General features: G+C 36.4%; 1 protein-coding gene across 1 annotated transcript in view; it reads left to right on the top strand.

Moving 5' to 3' along the window:
* Positions 1 to 23,514, top strand: part of ANKS1B (ankyrin repeat and sterile alpha motif domain containing 1B) — a 405,586-nt gene that overhangs the window by 87,881 nt on the left and 294,191 nt on the right. The window contains exon 9 of the mRNA XM_042890329.1: positions 8,727 to 8,867. Within this exon, the coding sequence (XP_042746263.1) occupies positions 8,727 to 8,867 (141 nt within the window). The remainder of the gene's footprint in view (positions 1 to 8,726; positions 8,868 to 23,514) is intronic.

Raw genomic sequence — 23,514 nt, 5'->3', positions numbered from 1 at the left:
ATATGCCTAAACTTTTGTTTCTATTTAATATTTCTGAAAATATTGATCTTGTGTTTCTCGAGGCACCTATATCTTTCATTATCAGCATCTCTCAACTGGTATGTGAGCTTCTCAGTGAGTCACATTTTAGAATGAGTCATCTGTGTATAAACATTCAGTCCTCGATTCAGGGAGGCTCATAAGCTTGCCATTAACATGAGAAATCCCATTAACTTGATTGGAACTATTCATGTGCTTAAGGGTCAAGACTCAAATTAATGCATTTTTGCATAGGCTATATTTGAATATTCCCTTAGGTCAAATCTGTTATGCCTATGGGATAGAAAAGCGTCCCTGTAAATGCAGTTATAGTAGAGAGTGTTGTTGCAAACTGAGTTGTTGTTGGGTTGAGTTCCCCATTGGAGCTTTATCCTTCAAAATGAGAAGTTCTTTCTCCTTGGTCAAGCAAAGCACTCAGAGTGCTTTGATGTTAAATAATATCAAATCAGTTATTATAGGTTAATATCAAATACCAATAACAAGTATCAGTACCCATCAGTACCAAGTGTTTGGTGTTGATATTTGGGATGAACTGTGAAAATAGTCCAATACATGAGGACTACGTACGTGCTCAAAGTCAGTTAAGCACTTATAAGTCAGGTTCACTTTGCTTCACCTAATGTTCAGAGGTAAAAATTCTCTTGGAACACAAGTTAGTCCTCTCCCATGAATATTAGAATGGAGTAGGTTATGAAAGTGCCTATATGTTCCGATGTTAAAGACAACCAGTTGTATCCACAGACTAAAAATGTAGCTCAGATTACATAGTTAGCTTTTAAACAGTTCAAACTAGTTTAAAAAATGATTTGTTAAGTGTGTTATCAAGAAAATCTATATTGCAACTTCAAGCAATGCAGTTAATTTCTAGCAGAAGAATAAATGCAGTACGTTTCCCAAAATATCTGAAAATGAAGATTCTATAAGCTCTCTATATTACAGAATTCTTAACTAATAGCTGTTTATTATAGTTAAAGTATATTTTTAAAACCACATAGTGTTCAATTCTCTGCAACTTTTCAGTTTACTGAATTACTGAATTTTCTGCCATTTGAAAACCTCAGTGTGGCAATCTTCACGTGAAGACTATTTTATGTGTATATAACCTAAGATAACTACATTATATTCAGAAGCTTTTACTTCTATCGAAAAAATTATTATTATTTTTTTTAAATGTATAGTATTCTCTTGATGGACCATTTTCTTAATATTGCAGTCTTTTGGCAAATGAAAAGTTATCTTTCTGAAAAAAAAATGTAGTTCCTTTACAGATGGAAGAAATGGTATCTTTTTTTCTGCAAGATTAATGTGTATAAGCTTGCTGTGAAAAACACATTCAGATATACTCATTCATTTTATAAACTTGTTTTCCCTTATAAGTCTTGCTTTATTCAGTGCACACGCACTTGCTTATTATTTGTCATCTAGTTCAAGGGTATATTTACTGCACAGTATCAGATCCTAATCTGAAGAGTGAACAAAAGAATCAGACTGGTTTAGATTGAAAGGGACTTCTGGAGGGCATCTGGTCCAGTGCCCTGCTCAAGCAAAGCTCCTAAAGCAGCTTCTCTGGGATTGCATCCAGTTAGGTTTTGAATGTCTACAAGGAAAGAGATTCCACAGCCTCTCTTGGCAACCTGTTCCGCTGCTCAGACCACCTGAATAGTAAAGCGTTTCCCGATGTTCAGATGAAACCTTCTACATTACAGTTTGTGCCTGTCATCTCTTGGCCTGGCACTGGGCACCACTGGGAAGAGCCTGGTGCTGTCCTCTTTGCACTCTTCTTTTAGGTATTTCCAGATGCTTATAAGATCTCCTAACCACCTCCCCCCCCTCAGCTTTCTCTTCTCCAGGCTGTACAGTTTTAGCTCTTTCAGCCTTTCATCATAGGAGAGATGCTCCAGTCCCTTTATAATTTTCTGGGCCCTTCACTGGGCTCTATCCAATGGCTCCCCTGGAGTCTTGTGTACTCAGGAGCTCAGAACCAGACACAGTACATCAGGTGTGGCTTCACCAGTGCTGAATAGAGGGAAAGAATTGCTGCCCTTGATTAATTTCTCACATGCTTGTTATGATAGATATCAGCATTTGCACACTGAGCAGCCGTAGGTGCATTAACAGGAACATTTGTGTACTTTTCGTCATTTCATTCATTCACTTTTGTGAATTAATCATGTATGTCTAAAGTTAATACATTTTACTATTGCAAATAAAAGATGGCTGTTGAATCAGTTAACCTTTTAGTGACTTCCAGATCCAGTAATTTATTTCTAGGTTCAGAAATTACTGTGCTTGAGATCAAAACATTTGTTAAAACATTAAAAACACTTCAGACAAAGAATTTTACTGCAGAATCCCAAACAAAAAAAAAAAAAAACCAAAAAAATCACAGAATCACAGAATCACACAGAATCACAGAATCACCCGGGTTGGAAGGGACCCCAAGGATCATGTAGTTCCAACCCCCCTGCCTAGCAGGGCCACCAAACATACACATTCAGATCAGGTTGCCCAGGACCCTGTCCAACCTGGCCTTAAACACATCCAAGGACGGGGCATCCACAACCTCCCTGGGCAGCCCGTTCCAGGGCCTAACCACTCTCCTAGTAAAGAACTTCCCCCTAACATCCAACCTAAATCTTCCCTCCTTCAACTTAAAACCATTTCCCCTAGTCCTGCTGTTATCAGCCTTTTTGAAGAGTTTACTCCCCTCCTGGGTGTAGGTTCCCTTCAGGTATTGATAGGCTGCAATGAGGTCACCCCGCAGCCTTCTCTTCTCCAGGCTGAACAAGCCCAACTCCCTCAGCCTGTCCTCATAGGGGAGGTGCTCCAGCCCCCTGATCATCTTAGTCACCCTCCTCTGGACCCTTTCCAAAATCTCAATGTCTTTCTTGTACTGAGGGCTCCACACCTGGACACAGTATTCCAGATGGGGCCTCACAAGAGCCGAGTAGAGAGGGACAGTCACCTCCCTGTCCCTGCTGGCCACCCCTCTCCTGATGGAGCCCAGGATCCCATTTGCCTTTTGAGCTGCCAGAGCGCACTGCTGGCTCATATTCAGTCTCTCGTCCATCAGGACCCCCAGGTCCTTCTCTGCCGAGCTGCTCTCAAGGACCGCTCCTCCCAGCCTGTACAGGTGCCTGGGGTTCTTCCGGCCCAAATGCAAAACCTTGCACTTTGCCGTGTTGAACCTCATCAGGTTCACCCGAGCCCAGCCCTCCAGCCTGTCGAGGTCCCTCTGAATGGCATCCCTTCCTTCCACCGTATCAACCGCACCACTCAGCTTGGTGTCGTCAGCAAACTTGCTGAGGGTGCACTCAATTCCCTCATCGATGTCAACTAAAAAAAAACTGTTATGTACAGATTCACCTTCTCTGGGACTACTGGAGCTTGTACTTCAGTTGCTTGGAAAGTAATGCTACTGCAGGTACAAGGAGTACAATAGCACTGTTTAATAGAGCAAATTTTCAGACACAAAACATTATTTTTCAACAGTCACCATCATTAGCTGTGCATTTTCACCAGTGATGAGCAAGAATTTGCATGGCATACTTGTAAAAATCTGCTCCAGCAGAAGTGACCCAGTGTTTCATAGCTTCTATAATGGCATAGTTGCTAGGACTTGTATTTTCAGAGCAGTTAGTCTCATGTACTGCTGTAAATAGTCACAGAATATCTCATGCTGATTTCTGATGTAGCCCAGTGTCTCTGTAAAATTTCATCTGTGATTTTGATATAGCAAAGAAAAGAGGACCATGAAGCTAGCAGTCACATTGGAGAAGTTTGCATCGTGCCCTGCAACTCACAGGGGTTGTGGCAGACATGTACAGAACGCTATTTGCCAACATTCAGCAGCTTGAATTACAAGATTGTCCTTCTCCTGGCTTTCCCTCCTGGCTAAATACTGGAAGTGCAAACAAACTCCAACCATGCTCACAGCATGACAATGATGAAAGAAATGTAAAAAAGGAACTTATTTGTGAAAGAAATATGCAGTGCGTGGTGGAGAACAAGATAGTGAGGATGGAGAATATAAAAACACCAATCAGGGTGAAGGGTGTCTTGAGGAATGTGAGAAAGGTATGCCCAGGCCTCTAAAACATTTCACTGTCATTTTGTGTACAAGACATAGCAAGTCTTGTGAATGTGTTTGCTTCCTGCTGGGATCCTTACTGAATCCCAGAAGGGTGCATTTGGTTGATGTAGGGATCCTGCTGTGGAAAAATAGTAATTGATGGTGTTATACTTTATGCTCAAATGCTGCTTTATTCCCTTCGACAGTAAGCATTTTCCTGGGTACATCCTGGGCAGTGGCTGGGGGTTGCATCAGGAACCTTGTGGCTGAGGGAGAAGTGGCAGCACAGCACACTTCTTGGCTCAGTTTATAGTGGATATTCAGGAACAGGTTCCTTCCTTATTAGTTTATCATTCACTGTAATGTAAATTTAGACTATTAGACAAAGAACTGCATTATATTCATGGTTATTTCACAGCATTATTACTTTTCCTTTTGGGCAGATGAAGAAATCGAGGCATGCATCTGCCACCCAGTGGTTAGGATCATATGAAATGTTGGCATGGTCATATGTTTGTCAAGGCAGTTTGCTCTTCAAGAACAAACACAAAGGTATCTTTCTTTTCCTGTTGACATTTAAGAGTGGAAGAGACTTTCTCTGCTTTTTTTCATCTCTACTTATTATCCTGTCTGTTGCTAAATATTAGCTTGTTTTCTTATATCAGGAGGGGAGACATCAGGTTACTGTGATCCTCAACCTGGTGTACATAAATATATCAGAACAACAAATAGCCTGTTTACAAAATAAAATACTATTCAGTATAAAGTTACCTACTGGGACAATTCTGCAATTTGTGTAAATGAAGACATAAAGAGGAAGAATTCCGTACATAAATTTTCAAAGATGTGATATAAATTATCATCAAATTGATGGTTATGTCTCAGAACCAGTGAAGTATGAGGAAATCTTGGCACTGCTTTATAGCAGCCCAGTGCTCTTACTTCAGGTCTTGCTATTCTCTCATTGCTGTATTGTTATTCTCTGTCTTTTTTATACGCAGAAAATCCATGATTAAGTCTTGCACCATTTTAAGCAATTTTTATTACTTATTTTAGTGTCTCAATTAGAATATAGCTGTCTTTTATTAGATGCTGTATTCTGCATAAGTGTCTGGTGATTTCCCTACCAATTACTACTTTTTTAAAGATCACATCTGATACCTTTTAAGGTTTTCTGTCTTGATTTGTTTGAGGATCCATGACGCTTACACTCTTGCCTCTTTTGACTTACAGAGTTGGCTTTTTTGAAGCTTAGTACCACAGGTTATGTTGACTTCACCATTCTGTAATGTCAAAGTCTGTTAATTGAGCAACTGTGATCTAGATGGCATTTTCTAGCTACATTTTCTGTTCCTTTTTTTAGTCAGACAAGGCACATATAAAAGGTTCACAATTGTGTCTATTTTCCTTCAGAGGACAGAAAGCTCTTCCTCTCTTTTTCTTTCTTTCTCTTTTTTTTTTTTTCTTTTTTTCTTTTTCTTTTTTGCTTCTGGGAAGAGGGCATAAATAACTTCAATTTCACTAAACCTCTCCCCACAGGGCTATTTCAAGGCTTCCCAGCAGCATACACAAAATTAGATTTTCATGTCCAAAGGATCTCTGAGGAGGCAAAATTAAATTTTACAACAGAATGGAAAAATGAGGGACATCTGAGCAAAAATGAAGGCTGGGAAGGGATAGCAGGAAAGTGGGTGGCCTGGGTTAAGGGTTTTATGGTCTTGTGTATCATTTTGAGATCCATGGATAGATTACAAGTCTTTCTGTATCTCATCTGCCTCCCCCAGATGTCTCCATCTCCCTAGTGTATGCAAACCCACTCCTTCATTTGGGGGATTTCTGACTCCCCTTTTTCTCATGCAGTCCTTCCCCTCTTTGCAGCTGTTTTTCGCTGCAGCAGCAGCTTGTTTTTACTTAGTCCTTTCTGCCTGTTGTCTGGGAAGAACCAGGCTTCTGGCATCTGGAATTGGTGAGAAAAGTGATACTGATAGCTGCTTGTTGGGCCTTCATATGCATTTATCTTACTGCTTTCTTTTTAGAGCTCTATCTGTAGCAGAAATCTGGGAAAGAAGAAAGCAGAAATCAGTCATTCAGTATGAAAAGATCCAGCCCTACTTTTCAGTTGTCTGTAAATTAGCCTGTATTGTGTCATACCTGGATGTCTAGTGGCATCAGAGTACCAGTCAGTGTATTCCAAATGTTCTCTAATACATTTTGACATCTGCTGATCCTTTCTTTAAATGGTCAGAAGATCTGATTATAGAACATTTCCAATATTATCTCATCTATATTGATAGCATTAATTTAAATTACTGTGATACGCATTCTATCTCTGTACTCATGCATTGTGTGTAATGCAAATAATAGAATTCTCTCTTGTTCTGCTTGTATACTCTTTATTGCTCAATAATATTTTTCCTATGATCATTTTCTACTTTTTCTGTAATAGTTAAATCTCATACATTCTCCCTCAAATTTCATTATTCACCCTCTTTTAATTGTGTTAAAAAATTATCTCCAACGCTGTGCTTAATTTTTGCCTTTAGAAAGCAAGTTGACTATAATTTTTTCCCTGACTTGTTTTTAACTTCTTATACTTGCTTTTAAGATCACAGTTGATGTGTGTTACAGGCATTTCTGCACCTAGTACTGCTGCAGTTCTTTGCTTTGTGCTCCAGGGGGCAAGAAGCACTTTGTTCTGTGATCCAACAATCCTGAAATTTAAAATATGAACACAGGGTAAACACTGTGGAAGATGGCATCATAAATAGATGGGAAGGACTCATATTCTGCTTCCTTTGTCTGTCCAAATGCAAAGCCGTAATAGTCCTTCGTGACCGACACTCTGCAGAGTTAACCCAATCCTTTTAATAATCCCTGTAAGAAAACTGGTTGCTATGGGAACACATTCTGTGGTACCACTTGACTGTCAAAATAACCTCATGAAATATCTTGCTAAGAATGGCTTAGAAATTGGTTTAAAATAAAAAGTAAATAAATCCACCTTACTTGTGGCTAGATGCATGAAGTCTGCAACAAGGGAGCAAACATTTCCTACATGAGAATCAGACTAGTAGAGATATATCTGTTTTCTCAACCCTGGTGAGTGAGCTGACATAGAATTTAGAAATATTTATCATGCTTGAGTTAGTGATATACCAACCTGCTATGTGCATAAGAAGTTAGCACAGGGTCCAAAGGCTAAATGAACCCCAGGTGTTACATGGTTTATTAACACCTGTCTGTGCAGTGTCTCTGCTTTGCTTGCCAGCATCCTTCAGTTAGTGTTCATCTTCAAACTGCTCTGCTGTTACTGCTCTTCTCTTCCCCAGTGCATTTCCTTCTCCACTGCATGCCCCTTTTTACAGCATACTCCACACATTTCTTTATTCAGTTGCTTAAAATAATCTGCAGTTGAGTGGGGTTTGGTCTGTTTCTTTGTTGTTTGAATAAAGGCCTCATAACAGTGCTTTAGAGATTAATAGATGTGGTCAGTTGCTGTTTCAAGTAGCATTATGCTGGCCAGTCAAAAATCCAGCCACATCTGAAAGATTGCTTGACTAAGTATTCCTGGAGATAGAATTTGTTATCTGAATATCAGATGGGCTTATTAAAGAAACGCCAAGAAGATTAGAATAGCTATTTCATGTACTGCAGTTTAACTGCAGGACAAAATAATTATCTGTGGCACAGAGATCGAGTGTGAGTAAAATTAGCAATTTTTTGTTGTCATATTTTTTTTTAACGCTATATTTTAAAAATCATTTGTCACTGGTTTAAATTTCCTCCTTTGGAAATCAATAGAAGTTTCCATTGCAATTCATTTAGTTGAAATGAATTATTCATGCTAAATAACATAAATAAATGGAAAATGCCCACATATTCTGCTTTCAGCTGTCATAAAAAAGATAGAATGCCAGTTTAAGCAAAAATCAGGCTTATTCCGTTACCACTGAGGCCAATATGGAAGTCTTAATGCTCACAACTCAATAGCTTTTTCTAGTACCTTTCAGGCCTTCTAGTTTGTGAAAAAAAAGACAAATAATTTTTTTTTTTTTTTTTTGTCAGCAAAGTATGCTAACATGTTTGCTATTGATAAATATCAAATAAAAATTGAAGCCTCACATTTTGACTGAATTTTTTTTTCCCCTATAAAAACATTGAATTAATCCATGTTAATGTAATGCAATTCCATTTTTATCTTCTGAACACCACAGATGACTATTAAAGCAAGATACCCTTAGTTCATGCTGTTTCCCTATAGAAGTATTTTTAAATATCTCAGAGCTGTTCTCAACTTACTTATGACAATAATAAAGCAAATTTTCAATTAAAATAAAGTAGAAATTGCTAATTACATGATAATCAAGAAAACAAACATATATTACTATGTTCACTCAGGTTTAAAGTATAATTACAGGTAGCTCAACATACACCTTCCTGAGAAAATGTGATTTTTATACAACAGAATAATGGTTGAGTAATAGCTCTGTACTGAAATAGGAGGTTATCTTTTGGCATTTATAAAGAAGAGTCTTTCAAGTTCTTTTTATTAAGTGAAATGTTTATTTACAGTCTGTCTATGTTTAATTTGAAAGTACTGCTTCTTTACGTACAGAGGCCTTCTTCAATGTGTTTATCACCAAGAGAGGATGAAGAAGATGACGGAGGTGAAAATACTTGTGGTCCTTCAGGTTTATGGGAGGCATTGACACCTTGTAATGGATGCAGGAACCTCGGATTTTCCATGCTTGCACAGGTATATGTTTACCTTTTCATCCTAAAACTCAGTAACTATGGAATACCTGCTTAATCTCTTCTCTATCTCACCTTATAGTCATTTACAGGCTTGCCTTATGCACTTCAGAATTGTTACCTTTAGTCTTCACTTCAACTACAAAATCCAGTTTTAGAATGAAATGTTGAGGTTCAGTTTCCTGTTGTAATCCAGTTATCCAGCTGACTTTAATATTCGGACTGTTTGATAATTATTACCCCTATTTTAGATTTTATGTTGCATAGCTTTCTCATCTGATTTAATGCGGCAAGACATTTTGCAGTCCATAGTTTCCTTTGGGATAAGTTCTCTATTTTTGACCAGCTTCTAATTAATGTAATGATGTCTCAGCTACTTTCCTTATAGAACTAATTGAGGACATACATAACTCAACTGATGTAAGAATACAGCCTAAGTCTTCTCTTTGAAGATTATGTAAGTTAAAAACAAACAAACAAACAAACAAAAAAACACCAGTCCCCTTTTCAAATACTCATGATAATACTGGGAATAAATAAAAATGGGTTATATACTTGGGTCTGAAACCCAGCAACTCAGAGCAGGCCAGTCTGCAGTAACCACCAAGGCATGCCAACAGCTGTGTCCTCAACAAGTGATCCTGTACTGCGACAGAACAGGATGTTGCTTATGGCCACTTCTGGGTCTCCCTTGTTCTCTCCCTCCTTTATAGCGTAGCACTCTAAATTCTGTGACATCTTTCCTGAGCTTTTTTTGTAGCATTGGATGGAGATCTGCCAAATTTCTATTTAGAAATGTCTGGGGTTTTGGGGTTGTTTTTTTGGTTCTTTTTTTTTCTGGTTGCATCCTTATTTGGCACTGTGTTTAATGAGCTTTGTCAGAATCCTGTGTACCAGATTGGAATTAGTATCCTGTCTCACCACACTGTATACACTGTTGCTTTCATACCATGACTGTACCTTTTATTCCCCTTAGTCTCATGAGACTTGCACCTGTTTGAAGTCAATGCTAACGCTTCCACTGCAGTCAGTGGAAACAGGATACAGCAACTAATGTACTTGAATAACAATGAGCACTGTCCTGTCTTTTTATAAGCTGCTTTTGTACTCCATTCCACTTTCAGTAGCTTTTTTCTGCTTCAGACTATCTGTCATTTCAGACATTTGGCAAGGTGTAGAGCCATTGGAGTTATCCTGATTTACAATAGAAGCTCAGTAGTTACTAACTCCTCATTTTTATGAATTTGTTTTGAAAAATAGCTCTTAAATGGAACTTTTCTTCTCTAAGTGTGTATTAACTGCAGTTTAATTATTGTTAAACATTCCTGTAATGAACATATGTGTCATTTTGGAGTGATTTCCTGATTTTTAAGAACTTTCTCTGTTCCTAGTTTCCTTTTAACATAATATATATTTAAATAATGTTATAGAATTGAAGAATGGATTTGAAAAATAGTATGAAGTTAGCCTGGTTAGTATCTCTCTCTCTTTTCTCTCCTTCTCTCTCTCTCTCCTTTTTTTTCTAGTAAAGAGATTAATTTCAAGAAGGATGTAAATTTTAAGATAGAGACTACTGAGTTAGTATGATTCTTTGTATTTCAGTTTTAAACTCAACTATGCAATAACTCATCTTCCTTGCCCTGAAAACTAGCAACACTTTTTAAATTATGGTTTTTAAAAAAAAAAGTATATTTAATCCCCATTCTTTCACAAAATGATATAATAGCTTTCTAACTCATTTTTCTCCATGAGAATTGAAGATGGAGGTAGAGGTAGTATTTAGTTTTTATTATTTTCCTTCTTATACAAGAAATTAAGGAAGCTAGCAGTGAAAAATTTCAAATTTACAAGTTGTTGAATTTGGTTAAAAAAGCGTTACCATCACTGTTTGTGGTTTTTCAGACTATTAGCTCATCAGTGCAATCTTCCAAAACTAATTCAGATTGCAGCAGAGAGTATCTTGTTCATAGGGATCCAGAACGCACGCTTTTTTATTTCACTGTTTAGAATAGGACCAGCATGTTGAATTGGCCTGAGAAATTATGATGGATACATACTACAACATTATGTTTTAGATAAAAGTACAAAAATATGCTTCTGATATTCATGCCAATACAGTACCATGACAGAAAATGCAGATTTCACTGTGAATAAGGTGAAATAATTGTCTTGGCAGTCTGTCTTCAAATCCATACTCTACTAAAAGGACTGAAACAGACAAAAGGCTCTGTGAATTACTCCTAAATACCAATGACAAGTTTCGTTTTCCTGATCTCTTCTAGAACAGATTTTGTAGTTATGTAATTAAACTCCTTTTGCACATCAAAGAAGAACAAACATGACATTGATTCTTGGTTTGTATATACAGTAAGAGGTACAATGGCAAAGAGAAAGTGAATTTCTGGTGTGATTATGACAGAGGCCATCTGTGAGCTAATAAGCTGACAGTATGCAGCATGCCAAAGAAAAGAGCATACAAACTTGATTTCTTTACTGCAGTAATGAAAAAAGGTCTTGGCTGGAGGTACTTCTCACATGCAGGGTGTAATTTCTGTCCCTACTATGCTGGGAAGTTTCATTTTAATAATGGTGGTTATATAAAGTTCTGTGTAAATTGTTTTATAACTTGGTATAGTAGTAATACTGGTATTCTCAGAAGTGGCATAAGGACCTCTCCTATAGCCTCACCATTGGTGAAGTCCTGGAAGAGCTTGAAGGAAAAATCTTTCTGCTTTTTTAGGAGCTTCAGTGTTTTAGAAGTTGCTTAAGTCTGCATGTGAACAGAACAGTTAATCAACTTCATCCAGTCCTCAAAATAATCTAAAGCCAGATCGACAGGATGCCCACCTGTATCTGTAACTTTTAATTTCTGTTACTGTGGCTGTTTTTTGTGGGTTTTTTTTTTTGTTGTTTTTTTTTTTTTCTTCCCAAAATTAATCTTTGTTTTTAAGCAGAAACTCCATCCTTTGTAAAACTGATATGTACATTTTGGTGGAAAAAACTGACTTCCACAAATGAGTATTTTATATCTGACAGCACCTTTCTTAGGAAGGCTCTATATTCTGTAGCTGTAAGTCAGTACAAAAGGAAAACTGTAGTTCAGCCTACATAACTGAATAACTACCTTCTACAAATTTCAGAATTTCATATAATATGCAAGCAGAATATAAACAAACTTGAAAACTTTCAAATATGTAAGCTGCCTTAAGTTGTATGTATTCTACTTCTTTGGCACTCTAAAATTCTAGCATAGCAGGCTTTGTTGGGAACAGCTCACTGTGCAGTGAATTCAGTTTATTAAACTGAAACAGAATTTTTATAAGTGACATAATAGTACTTTCACAGGCGCCTTCCATAGGTCTTCAGTTCTTGTAAATTATTTCTGCAGTAATTAGCAAGATTTTTGATGCTTTAATGTCTGTATTTCTTAACCAAAGTAAAAGAAAATGATGCCAATGAACTTTCCTCCTGTCTCAGATCTGGAATCAAAGAAAATGGTATTTCCCATACAGCTTTCTCTCAAATTAGCCATAGAAGTAGGAGATATGTGACAAAGTGTAACAACTGGCTGGAGAGGTCTCACTGTGCTCTAGATAACTACTGAAATGAAAACTGAAATATGATCCTTAGAAATGTAGTTTTTAACAGTGCCTGGTTATCATGTAAAACCTAGAAGCAAAGTTTAATCTTTGCTACTGACCATTTAAAGGAGGGAGCTGTTATCAAGAGAGTGGTAATTCTGGTAAATATAGGAAGCTGTGCTGAATATGAAAGTTTAGATGGAGAAGTAGCACAGTCAGCTAAATATCTGTGTGGGTACTTAAGAGGATCTCCAAAGAAAGGCTGGCAGGACGGAGTTCAGTGGATGTTTGGGTTGCAGAGAGATCTAGACAAGTTACAGAGCTGGGCAGTCACAAACCACATGATGATTAACAAGAGCAGGTTCCAGATTTTGCACCTGCAGAGGAGCATCCCTGGATATTTGTATAGACTGAGCTGCTGGAGAGCAGCACCACTGAAAGGGATTTGGGGTCTTGTCTGCTAGCATGTCAAACATGAGAAAAGGTCTGGTGGGCTTAGTCGGGAACCAGGGCCAGATCGTCGTAATGAGGTAGATTTGAAGTCAAGCCAGTCTGCGAGTCCTTTGCTAAGATACAGTTGTTACAGTGTTGCAGCAAAGTCAGAGACTGGCTCTCACAATTCATCTGAGGCAGGAACCGGGACCATGAACAGAGGTGTGGGAAAGGTCCTCTGATGAGTGTTCAGGACATTAATCAGTGGACTCAGAACAGATGACAGTGACAGATGCTGATGAAAGTGATTACATACATAAACTGGATGCTGAATTGAAATAAAGTTGTTATTTGGCCTGTTACAGCACAAAATAAGACCAAGAAGGAACTCTTACTTTCCATGCATTTCATATATAGAGTTTCCGTATCAGCGTGTAAGAATATTTCATCTGCTTTTATAGCTACATGTCTTGGCTGGCATTTGTATAGATAGTGTTCTTCCATAGACTTCTTTCCTGAAAATTCTCAGTGCTCTGTGCTTCAAGGGCAAATAGAATTTGTGAAAAACTGTTTGTGGGTCTGTGTAATGGTGTGATTGTGTGGCACCAAACACTGGTAATAGTGAGGGATGGGCTGTGAGGAAGTGCTGTGCTTGTTGTTATACTCCTGGCTCTCGTTTGAGCAAAGTGGTAAGAAGCAATTTGAACAGTTTGTCAAGGGCATTTATTTACTTTATTTATTGGTTAAGGGGTGCAAGGTGAGTGGAAAGAAATAAGTAGCGGTAGAACATTCCTGTTTGCCCATTAATAGAATTGTCTCTTGGTCTTTATCTTCTATTCCACAGTGCTGTTTAGTTTAGTATTCAGATTCTAATATGTTTTTTCATAAAGCAACATGCAAACGTACTATCATTTTCTTTGGAATGAAACAGCGTACTCCAAAAGAGCTAAATTCTATAGTTTTCACTCCATTTTCTTTTTTATGGATAGTGAACTCTCCATATTTCTCTACTAAACAGGTGAAGTTAGCAAGGCTTGACGTACAAAGATAAATACAGAACAGTCTGTCATGTCAGACAGATGAGTGGTACAGAATCCTGTGTGCACACAGCAATAAGTTTAAAATAAGCAATCTGCACACTTTAGTCTTGACAGCCATGCCAGCATATTTTCCTAATTGTGATATAAAGTAATTGTGAGATAAGGTAGGTTTAGCTGTGTCCCATTTAGGAAGTTGCTGGATCAGCTTGACTGCATTGTCTCTTGAACACGGTATATGTAAACTTCGAACCCTGACAGTTATTCTCTGTGTTTGATATGACAGCCAAGTAGGATCACCACATGTGTTTATTACAGCATAAAAGTAATGTCTGTAGAGAGTAGTGCTGTTACTACCGAAAAAATTGAACTTTGATTTTAAACCTTTAAGCATAAATCTTCCTGTTACCAGCTGCCTGGAAGCACGGCTACTTACAAAAGAAGCAGATAGACATGGAAATATCTATACTGAAATATTAAAAAAGAATTGCACTGCTCAGTTAATGTCAGATTTTCATCCTTTTAGTATCAATGGACTGGGAAAACTTTGCACTTTGCACTTTTGAGACTGAGCTGTACTCAGAGAATTCATGGATTGCTATAAATAGGAACTCTTATAAACTCTTTGTCACAGGTTCTGCTGTGGAAGAGAAATTTCTCAAAAAAATGTTTTGTGTTAGGAGGGAAGGATGAGGAAGTGGACTCTGGACTGCATTTAGAGGTGATAAACTGTAGTACTGTTTCTGTACCAGTGTAAATTCTGATAGGAATATTCAGAGTTTTGAGTTTGATGCATCACTTATTAGGATTGTATATTTAATGTCTTACTTCAAGCAGGTCATCATGTCTGTCTTTTCTTATTTTTGTCATTTTAAAAAGCTGTTTCTAATGGGGAAGAATTTCATATTGCCAAATGGAGTAATTTTCCTACTTAACATGTATTTCCTTGATAAAAGCAATTTAAAGTTTGTTCTATAGAAAATCTGACACAATTATTATGTCACAATTAAGTTTAAAATCACAAAGACAGTTCTGGATATATAAGAGATGAACAAGGAAATTAGGTAAGAAACTAACTCAGTTTTCACATAGATACAAAATAAATTCCTAAAAATGTCACTGGTACTGTCCAGAAAGAGATAACATATGTCTCTATTAGATAATTTTAATATTGGTAAATTTATTAGGCATTATGTGTTTTCATCTTGACACATTAACCCAGCTTGAACTTCCATTCTCAGCTGCCTCTAAAAATTTTTATAGATTTTAAGGTCTATGAGTGTTGAATCTACTGTTTGAACACAAAAAAGGGACCATAAAAAAAGGAGTATTTCTCCTTTGCTATTTAATAAGAGAAAAATGAAAAGCATATTTTTAACTAAATACTCTTGGCTGAAGTATTTGAATAAAATGTACCCAAGAAATTATGTGTCATCCTTCACTTCCACTGAAGTGAAGACTTTCTCTCTCAGTGCATTCAGTGGAAGAACATTTCAAGTTAAACTGGTGAGTAAACTAATTTGGTTAATATTATTTGGTGTTAAAGTTCACCAAAATTAGAAATAGGAAGCCTTGAGGCATTACCTAACTTATATGTTACAGAGAAAGGAACACATTATCTTGTTTGGTGAAATACTAATTCGATAAATGATGGTATAGATAAATAGAGATGGAGTTATCTGCTGTAGGGAACCTGCTGTAACAAGGTGTTTGGGCTTGATGATCTCCAGAGGTCCCTTCCAACCCCTACAATCCTACGATTCTGTGATTATCTTCCAGGGACCACCATTGGCCAGGGAAACTTTGGAAGACAGCATACCTGAAACGTAAATAGCCAGATTAATTTTTTTTATGTTTTCTATAATATTTTCCTAAGGTTTCGAGCCTTTAGGTAAAAATATGGTTATATTTCCCTAATTTAATAGATTAAATTGTGAGTTTATTTAAATTGTATTGATGTGGAAAGCAATATTATCCACTATTTCTGTTAAACTCATGATTTACAGTGCTGTCACTTCTGTGGTAAACTGAAACTTCATTGGTAATTTCAGGAACATACCACCCACACACTGAAGCAGCTACTGGAAAGTGCAGTATGTATTGTGCCTAGAAAGGATCAGCAGGTGATGATTATATCCTGCTGAACAGCAATAGGAAATAAATATATTGGAAAAAATGTGGCTTATTTTAGCGTTATGCTAGATTTTCTGACTGTGCTTTAAGGAATGAAGCTGATATTTTGTTCTTGTACATAATATGTAACTACTTGATTTCCAATATAAATTTCCAGTTGTTGATGACTTCAGATGTCTTGTGGCATATTCATTTTTACTGTGCTGGTAGCACAGTCTAGACACCCCTGCACAGGTATATAATTCAATCATAAATGTTGCAATCTACTAATCCTTAAGTATTTTCAGAATTGACTGGTCAAGCCTAGAGCATCCTGTGCTAATGGTTTACATAGGTCTGTTTTGACCGAAAGGTTGGTTGAGATGCCTTCCAGAAGTCTCTTCCATATAATTATACACAGCGATCTGGATGCTATAGTCCTCTATAAAATACTAGAAGTGTGAGCTCAGACAAGCTCAATTTTTTGAAGGTTTACTAATGACTGACCAGCACTGTGTAAGTCTGGGCACTGCTGGTCTGTGTCGTGTCTTGGTATGATCATGAAACAGCAGAATTAAATGGGAAAGACAGAGAAAGAGTAATCAAACAAAAATGGAAGTGCTGATATATATGAAGTATTGATAATCATGCTGATTTTCAAGACAGACTTAATAGCTGTTAAAAATATTCAAATGAATGTACAAGTTACTGCTGAGTTGTACATCATCATGCTCCTACCTAAAATGAGGTACGGTGATGGACTGGAAAGATCTTAAATGCTGCTTTGTGGTTTGCAATTTAGTGGCACTTAGACAACACACTTTAAGGGAATGTTTGTGCTTTCAGTACAGCCTGACAAATTATGGGAAAAGAGAAGAAAAAAATCAACTTAAATTGCACAGCAAATGGATAGCAATAATGCATAAAAATAGTTTTGTACATGAATGAAATTCATCTTTATATGAAAAACTTAATGTTAGACCTTCAGCTGCTTCATAACAGAAATATTAAAACATTCTGTTGAAACTTGAATACTTACTTAGGAGTTCAGTCTGCCCAAAATGGGTTTACTGTTCAATATTACATTTTGTGGGATAAAAGCTATGATAAATGCCTTGTATTTGTTTATAATACTAACAGGATTTTTATTTATTTATTTATGTACTTACTTATTGGTGGTGTACAAATATGTTTGATAACTGCTGACAAGGCAGTGCTTGGAATTGAGAGGAACTTTTTTTTTTCTAGTTTTTATTATCAGGGAAAATCATGGCTTCATAGGTCAGGGAGAGTAAGTCCCTGAAGAAGCCTGTAAACTTGATAGAACCTGATTTCTTACTGAAGAAAAGATCTGACTGACAACTGAGCATTTAAAAATAACTTTATAACCTGTTTCTGTAAATCCTTTCCTACTGTACAAAAGAGATTGTATGCATTGGTTTTAATGTCGTGCCTGACTGTAGTATTTCACAGAAAATTTCTTCTATTATGAATACCTATTATACAGAGGATGAAAGTGAAATAAACTCTGATTCAACAAATTACTAAAGCCTGCTTAAGCATAAGCATTCATTTTCTTAATCCCATTTGGGCTTCCATTTTTCAGGAGACATGTATTCACAAAAATCCAGACTTAATTTAAAGCTAAGAATTTCCAACAATCCCAAGCTGATTTCGATTAATTGTTCCCAGTATTTAGTAATTAATATGAAATCATGAATTGCAACTCAAAGAAAATGAAATTGAAGTTAATGATAGCCCATGTTTAAGGAAAAATGGGAAATAAGATTATATTGCTGTATTTTTTCATGATCATGTATTTTGAATTTGTTTATAAGTAGAAAACGTGGTCTGCTACTTCTGGTCAAATAAGTCCTTCAACCTTCTGGCCTCCACAGAAAGACAATTCAGCTAGGAAATGTGGAAGTCATTTTTTATGTTTTTCTACCTAGAATGCTGGCGATCATTTGTATTGCTATAGAATACAAATGCTCGGCTCACATTCTGGAAACAATAAATAGTCCTGATACTGTAATAGGTAGAAATAACAGTGACCCTTCTGCAGTGTAGAGAATACTTGTTTTTCTTTGAAAAAAGGAGATTAAAAACAAACAAGTCTTACAAAAGTTTCTCTATCCAACAATCCAGCAGACATTTTGCAGAGTTCTCCAGCGTAAAGGATATACAAGTGGAGATATGGATGCAAATTAAAAATTTGGCAGTAACAAGGTGACTATATAATTTCAGAGGTGACTTTGATATTATTACATCCTAGTTTTCAATTCACAACATTTTATAATATGAAAAAGATGAGAGGAAATAGAATCTTTAAGGAATGTCAAATTCCATTTAATTCTACCTAAATTTGAATTTGTCATAATTAGGTCCATAACTTTCAGGTAGTAATTTACACTCCCTTATTCTCTAAGTACCTGTTAGCACACTAGTTTCCTCTCTAGTTATCCGTTCTATCTGATAGATGCTTAAGTTCTATATAGACATAAGGCTTTTTGAGTAAACTATGGTAATTCACTTGTATGTGGAGAGTGGCCTCATTCAGATTGGTTTTATAGAGTTATTGTTTTTTCATTGGGATAAATAAATATTGACAGCAGAAAGTTCATTCAGAAACCCATCTGGAAGCTTGTGTTCTCTATGTCAATGAGAAAGGGTAGATATCTCTGATTCAATGCATTTCAATTGATTGCTATTTTATGTTGAACAAGAAGCCACTGGAATTCAGCCAGAGAGGTGAAGTAGAGGGGTGCATTTGACTACATATCTAGCCTTAAAGTTGATCTTGTGTGTAAATTAAACACGAGACCCCTTACAGAGGGTGTAAAGCTGACAAAGCAGAAGGTCTGCCTATGCTCCTTTCTACCCACTCTTGAGGATAGCCAACTTAACCATCTTATGAGAACACTTATTTCTTATTCCAGACTCAATGACCAAAGAAGAACTGCAGTTTGAATAGGATGTCATTTTCAGTCTGATTCAGGTGATTAAGACCCAGAAATTGGTTCTACAATACATGCAGGCTTTTTGCATTATAAATTTATTTTTCCGACCAACTCTGTTTCCTCATCAAAGAACAGTGAAATAATCTTGAGTTTTCAAATTTACATTAGATGTCAGGGGGAAGTTTTTTTACTGAGATAGTGGTGAGTTGCTGGAACAGGTTGCTCAGAGAGATTTTGGATGCCCTGTCCCTGGAGGTGTTTAAGGGCATGTTGGATGGGGTCCTGGACCATCTGATCTAGTACTTGATCTAGGGAAGATGGAGCTTGATGATCCATGGGGTCCCTTCTAAGCCAAGATATTCTCTGATCCTATGTTTCTACGATTCTGTGATTCTCTGTAACTTTACGCATTTACACTGGCATTTTGAAGTTGAGTTACGCGATTATTGAAATGCATAACTTAAAGCGTTAGAGTCAGTAGATGAAACAGTTTTATGTACTTTTTAGCATTTTGTGTGAAACACTGACTAGCAGTTCAAACATGGAGGAAAATTGAATGGAGAATATCTCCAATAAAAGCTGGTAGGACTGCAAATCTGAGGTGGGATTCTTGGATTCTGGCCAAACAGAAGTCAAATTCTCTCTTAGGTTCTTTGAAGTAAGAATATTGCAGTTAAATTATAGAAAGTTCAAATAGTGTCAAAAATGCAGCGAGATTTATTTTCTAACCTTTATTAAATGATTATTCTATAAAATCACAACATTTTTGGTTTTTATTATGCAATAAAAAAGCAGTAAGTAGATTATCACACCATAGAGATTGTAACAAATAAAGCTTAAACAAGTCTCAGTACAAAACAATGTAGCTCCTTATTTAGAGAGCCATAAGAAAATAGCATGTTGTCTAGACAAATGTTTCTCCCTCATTGATGAATAAATTATAGAGCTATGTTGATGTGTAGTCCTTCAGTCTTATCCAATTGAGATTAGCCTGGTGAAGTCATTCCTCGAAGAATAGATTATGAAGGCAATACCACAGAGTAGTACCAAATCATGGAACTTGTAACATTAGCAAGTTTTAGTACTTTGTTTTTGGTGCATATTTGGCCAGGAAACTACATAGTACATCGAGTTCCATTGAGAATTATGATTCTTAATAGCAGTTCTGAATGGGAAATTACTGTGTTCTTTGAGACAACAGCATATTAAGATTTTTCTACTACACTGGTTCGTGTTTGTCATGCTTTCTTAATAGCATAACTTTCTGATTTCTGAATACAGAGTCTGACTTACAGTATGAATTTGCTTTCTCTCTGCCTCTTATTGTTAGCTTCCATTTTCACACTGCTGAAAACTATGCTCTAAAAATACTATGCTTTTGTAGACACTTGAAGATTGTTTAGTTCTATGTAATTAGAAATTGCATGCCAAATTTTTCATGCATTTGGGGACTTCTGAAGAATAATTTCAAAATATGCTACTTGCATTGATTCTGTATCTCATTTTCTCTGGGTGTGTACCAGATAAAGAAATTATTCATAACAAAACTACTATTCTTTTGTATTATGTTTTTCAGTAACTTCAGTATTCAGAAAAGTGTTTCTTGTTCTTTCTGTTTTACTGCAGAAGCTCCATCTGAGTTTCTTTTCTAAGAGAGTCTTGGCTTACACTATTGCAGTAATAACCCTTATACCAAACACAGTTAATTTTTTTTCTCTTCATATCAAACTGGAAAAATTTTAACCATGGTAGACTTCTCTTCTGAAATGTTTATTATAGCTTAAATTAAATTCATTGTATATGGCATAAGGTTTCTACTGTGCAAATTTGTGAAAATTTGTACAATTTCAGAATAAATGCCATGGACAGATACTAAATATTTTCCCAAAAAAGCACAGTTTATTAGTAACAAATTAGCACACTGAGATGGTAAAGCTTTCTTTGCAAAGAAACCGCTGCTCATAATGCCTCTCCTTTTTGATTTTATATGCTCTCTAGCCAAGTCAGTTTGCCATTTGCCATTTTAGGCTTATTTTCTGCTTTAGGTTAATAGTGAAAATTACTGTTTACACAGAAGACAAAGGATAATGGTTTTAAATAAAAAGCATAGGTTTAGATTAGATAAAAAGAACTTTGCTATGAGAGTGATGAGGCACTGGAACAGGTTGCCCAGAGGAACTGTGGACGCCCCATTCCTAATTGAGGCCAGGTTGGATAGGTCTTTGAGCAACCCGATCGAGTGCTATGTATTCCTGCCAATGGCAGGAGGGTTGGAACTAGATGATCTTTCTAGCCCAAGCCATTCTGTGATGTCATGAATCTATGAATATATTTTCCTTCCATATCTACCTAGATGTATTCAGTTCCTCTGTCTCCTCCAACTCATTTATTCATAGTTTACTGGCACTATAATTAACAGGAACTAATCTATAAAATCAGAGAAGATTCCAACCTGTCTGCTTAACACAAGGTAGTGAGTGAAGGGAGTTTCATAACATTTTTACTGCATTGCTTAATCCTTAGTAAAGTTTCGATTGAGCAGAAGACAAAATTTTCTTCAGAGTTGGACTGAGCCCATCTTTCAGCTGTGGAAAGCATGCTGGCAAAAGGGTGAACAGTTCACTGTCTTGTCTAGAGGCAGAATTCTGAATTCTTATTCTCTCTTTAATTGCATATTTCACACCTACTCTTTCTCAGGCACATCTGAAAACATTACTGAGGAAAATATGTATTTTATTCCCCTTGGGGAAGGCAATTTAATGGTGACTTTAAGAAAAATAAATAGATCATGTGACCCTCATAATCAATCTGTCAGTTGTTCACTGCATACTACTGAGATTTCTGTAAGCCAGGAAGTCTACCACTCTCCCCATAAATTATTTTCTTTTCTGTTGCAATCCTTTTCTTAAAAGGAAAGCAAAACAAGAACTAACCAACCAACCTCTGGAAAGCTCTCTCTCTTTGTTTTTATCGAAAAGGTCTGATTATATAACAAATTGAGAGTGTGTAAAATGTATCTTCGTAGTTACCTTCAAATTTTAGGACTGTTACCAAATTAAACTCAGAGCCTGACAAAAGTATAAATGCATTTATTGATCTCTGGTAGTGTGGAAAGCTGTTTCTTTCTTCTTCTGACCAGAGTGCTAGAAGAGCCTTTCTCCTGTACTTCCGTGTGCTTTGAACTTTGAAACTTACCTCTTGTAATTGTGAAATTATCTTCATTCATCTTCTGATGCATCACCTCAGCTCCTCACTTTCTAACTATTTATTCTGTCATTTACCACAGAAAGGGGTGTATGGAAACAAAGCATTTGTATGGGCCTTCTTTCATATATGAAGGTCTATCTATGAGATGATGAAATGATATTGGAATACTTGACAAAGACTAAATAAGTGTTTTTATTATCATACTTAGCAATGCATAAATATGTATTTTTTTTTCATCCTGATTTCCCTAAATGTATAGAAATTTGAGCTAAGTGCTTTTGTGTGTGTGTGAGGGAGAGAGAGAGAGATTTTAAAACCGAAGCATAAGAGCTAAGCAACTTGCAGAGAAGCATTGTTTCCATGGAGCTGAGATTTAGACTCATTTTATCTGTTTAATATAATAACCTTCATTTTACATGGGCCTTTCACTACAGCTTGATATACAGGCAAGCTGTATTTTTTGTAAACAGTTTTGTTTAACATTGTTCATGAAAAAAACAGTGGAAAAAATGGAAGGATGTTTAACCTGGAAATTTCTGTTTAGTTTTTAATTGCATTTTGTTCAGCTAAACTAAGACTCATTCATTAAACCAGTTACTGCATTATGCTACATTGTCACACACAGCCATTAGCATTTGCATAAATGAGATTATTTAGACTTGCAGTACATTCTTTGTCGTAGTGAGTTATTTATTAGAGGAATCATCTACTCTCTTTCATGGCCTGGATGTCGCATGCATAGGAAAATGTGTTGCATGACTACAACGATCTAACTTCATTTGAAATTCTGAATATCTGCCAGAGAAAATTATGAACATTCTCCATAAAATACAGTGATATGCTCCTGCTGCTGAGGTTAACACTGCATTCATTATGCTCACGATGTACCCATCTTTTCAGACATTTGTAATTTGGGCTACATTAGCTAATTTTGTATTGTGCAACTCTGTAGGACTCTTCAGCTCTTAAGGATTGACATTAGCAGACTTTTCATATGAAATTTTAGTTTTTAAACACGATATGTGAAAATACACATTTGACAGGAGAGGATAAATTACGCTAATGGTGCCATATCGATAAGAATGCTCATTTCTTTTCTTGAGCAAAAATTTGCAAAAGAAAATTCAACTTTTGTGAATGGTTTCTGAAAAAATAATGCGTCTTTATTTTACATTTGTAACAGTATGAATATACAGGAAAATAAACCTCTCCCTTTTTTTTTAATAAACATTTTTATCAGCTCTTGGGATACCTTACTGAAACTTTATCACAAGGGCTGTTCCAGGTACTGGTCAGAAAAAATTCTTTTGGATAACATTTAG

Source organism: Lagopus leucura, unplaced genomic scaffold, assembly GCF_019238085.1.
Source record: "Lagopus leucura isolate 7727_CA_CO unplaced genomic scaffold, USGS_WTPT01 Super-Scaffold_100159, whole genome shotgun sequence".
Lineage (NCBI taxonomy): Eukaryota > Metazoa > Chordata > Aves > Galliformes > Phasianidae > Lagopus > Lagopus leucura.
Note: the sequence above shows the minus strand (reverse complement) of the source record. Positions and strands in the feature narration are given on the sequence as shown.